The sequence below is a fragment of the Myotis brandtii genome, unplaced genomic scaffold (genome assembly GCF_000412655.1).
Source record: "Myotis brandtii unplaced genomic scaffold, ASM41265v1 scaffold165, whole genome shotgun sequence".
Lineage (NCBI taxonomy): Eukaryota > Metazoa > Chordata > Mammalia > Chiroptera > Vespertilionidae > Myotis > Myotis brandtii.
Window position 1 is genome coordinate 16,445,410 of NW_005356042.1, and position 245 is coordinate 16,445,654.

At 71.0% G+C, this 245-nt stretch overlaps 1 protein-coding gene across 1 annotated transcript in view; it reads right to left on the reverse strand.

Moving 5' to 3' along the window:
* Window positions 1–245, reverse strand: part of MTSS1L (metastasis suppressor 1-like) — a 13,911-nt gene that overhangs the window by 1,765 nt on the left and 11,901 nt on the right. Inside the window, exon 13 of the mRNA XM_005862717.1 lies at window positions 3–67. Coding sequence (XP_005862779.1) covers window positions 3–67 — 65 coding nt within the window. The remainder of the gene's footprint in view (window positions 1–2; window positions 68–245) is intronic.

The window sequence follows — 245 nt, forward strand, 5'->3', positions numbered from 1 at the left end:
GCTCCACGCGGTCCTTCCTCCGCTGCAGGGTGGAGGGCTGCTCGTGGGGGCCGGCCTTGGCCCAGTCCTGCAGGGCATGGCAGGCGGGTCAGGGTTTCCGGCCCAACTGGGGCCTCAGGCTCCCAATCACGGACAAAGTGCAGGCGCAGGCGAACAGACCCCAGGAGGGAAGGCGTGAGTGTGCAGGGAGGGGCTGCGTGCACCACCGCTGGGTGGACCAGGGCCCTGGGAGGGGCTGCGTGCAC